At 35.3% G+C, this 1407-nt stretch overlaps 1 protein-coding gene across 2 annotated transcripts in view; it reads left to right on the top strand.

Annotated features, from left to right (window-relative positions):
- The window catches only part of LOC124242224 (cytochrome P450 3A12-like), a 33756-nt gene extending 32892 nt beyond the window's left edge, over positions 1–864 (top strand). For both annotated transcript variants that reach the window (XM_046667029.1, XM_046667028.1), the window contains exon 13: positions 319–864. In XM_046667029.1, the coding sequence (XP_046522985.1) occupies positions 319–414 (96 nt within the window). In that variant the 3' untranslated portion in view covers positions 415–864. The remainder of the gene's footprint in view (positions 1–318) is intronic.
- The last annotated feature ends 543 nt before the right edge of the window (positions 865–1407 follow it).

The raw sequence follows: 1407 nt of genomic DNA, 5'->3' as shown, positions 1-1407 counted from the left end.
AAAAAGTAAAATAAGGGAATACTGGAAACAACTTTATGCTTATATAATTAAGAACAAAATAAAAGAGAGTAATTCCTTGAAAGATGCAGGGGGTTAAAATGCACGCAAAGAAAAGAATAGATAACTTGACTCTCCCTATATTTATTAAAGACATTGAATTGGTATTAAAAAAAGAAAAAGAATCAAAGTTATATAATGCTACACTCATTTTTGTATGTATGTAAATCATTATTGCCCTTAATGTATCTTGTCTGCTTTGCTTCTGTCATTGATGGAGCTTCAATAATAGGTTCTCATATGCTTGTTTAACTGTTGCAGATCCCCCTGAAATTATGCAATCAAGGGCTAATGGAACCACAAAAACCCATTGTTCTAAAGGTTGAATTCAGAGACAGAACCGTGAGTGGCCCCTGATTTTCCTAAGGACTTCCATTTTGTTCTTCAAGGAAGCTGTGTCCCAGAACACCAGAGACCTCAATTTACTTTGTGAATAAACCCCAGTATAAAGATGAGCTTACTACTGCCCTTGATGGATGCCTGGGTATCCTTACATTCATTGAGCTTCCTCGGTGTCTAAGTAGAGTGTTATTTGTTGTGTGATATAAATGAAGAGGCTGAGTAATTGCCATATATGTGAACTCACCTTATCTGGTTCTCACAGGATGATCTACACCCAGCCCTAGTTAGTACCACATACTTTCCCTGAGCACTGATCAGGAATAAAAGTTTCTCAACTATTTTAACAAAGTTTAATGAAAATGAGAATTATTGTGCTAACTGCAGTAGAGACATTTATGTGTTCATTTTGTATCCTCTATAAACTATTATACTGAGCATGTCATTAAACATCTCTTCACAAAAGTATTATTTGATGGCTTCATGTACGTTAGGGGGAATCTATAGAAGTGAATCAGTGAGAGCCAGTGACTTAAAAGTTTTTCACCATCACAATCACAGGTTGGGTTGGAATATTTCAGAGCTCCCAGTAGATATATTAAGATAGCTGAAAGTTAATCCACTGTGAGTTTGAGTGTTGCTTAAAAAGTATATTCATATTTTACTTGCTCCTTTTGGGGAACAAATATTTTTGTACCACTCAGCTGAGCATTTAGTATTATATTATTAGCTTTGATTCAATGTTTTCATCTTATCTCCCCTGATATTTCTGAAAGGCACAAAACATGTTTTCTTATAATTCTTTCTACTCTATTTTCAACTCCCAACTGTGTTAACACAATGGAAATCAAGTAAAAAGTGATTGATAGATCAATTGATTGGAGAGAAAGGCTAAAATTATTCACCAGATTCAGCTGCTGTTAGAAGATGCACACGTTCTTCCTTTTCATTTTCTGCCCCTTCTCTCCACTTCCCTTTCCTCTTCTTCTCTTCCCTCCTTTTTCCTTCTTG

This window comes from Equus quagga, chromosome 7, assembly GCF_021613505.1.
Source record: "Equus quagga isolate Etosha38 chromosome 7, UCLA_HA_Equagga_1.0, whole genome shotgun sequence".
Classification (NCBI taxonomy): domain Eukaryota; kingdom Metazoa; phylum Chordata; class Mammalia; order Perissodactyla; family Equidae; genus Equus; species Equus quagga.
The sequence above is the reverse complement of the archived record's forward strand: the minus strand, read 5'-3'. Positions and strand labels throughout refer to the sequence as shown.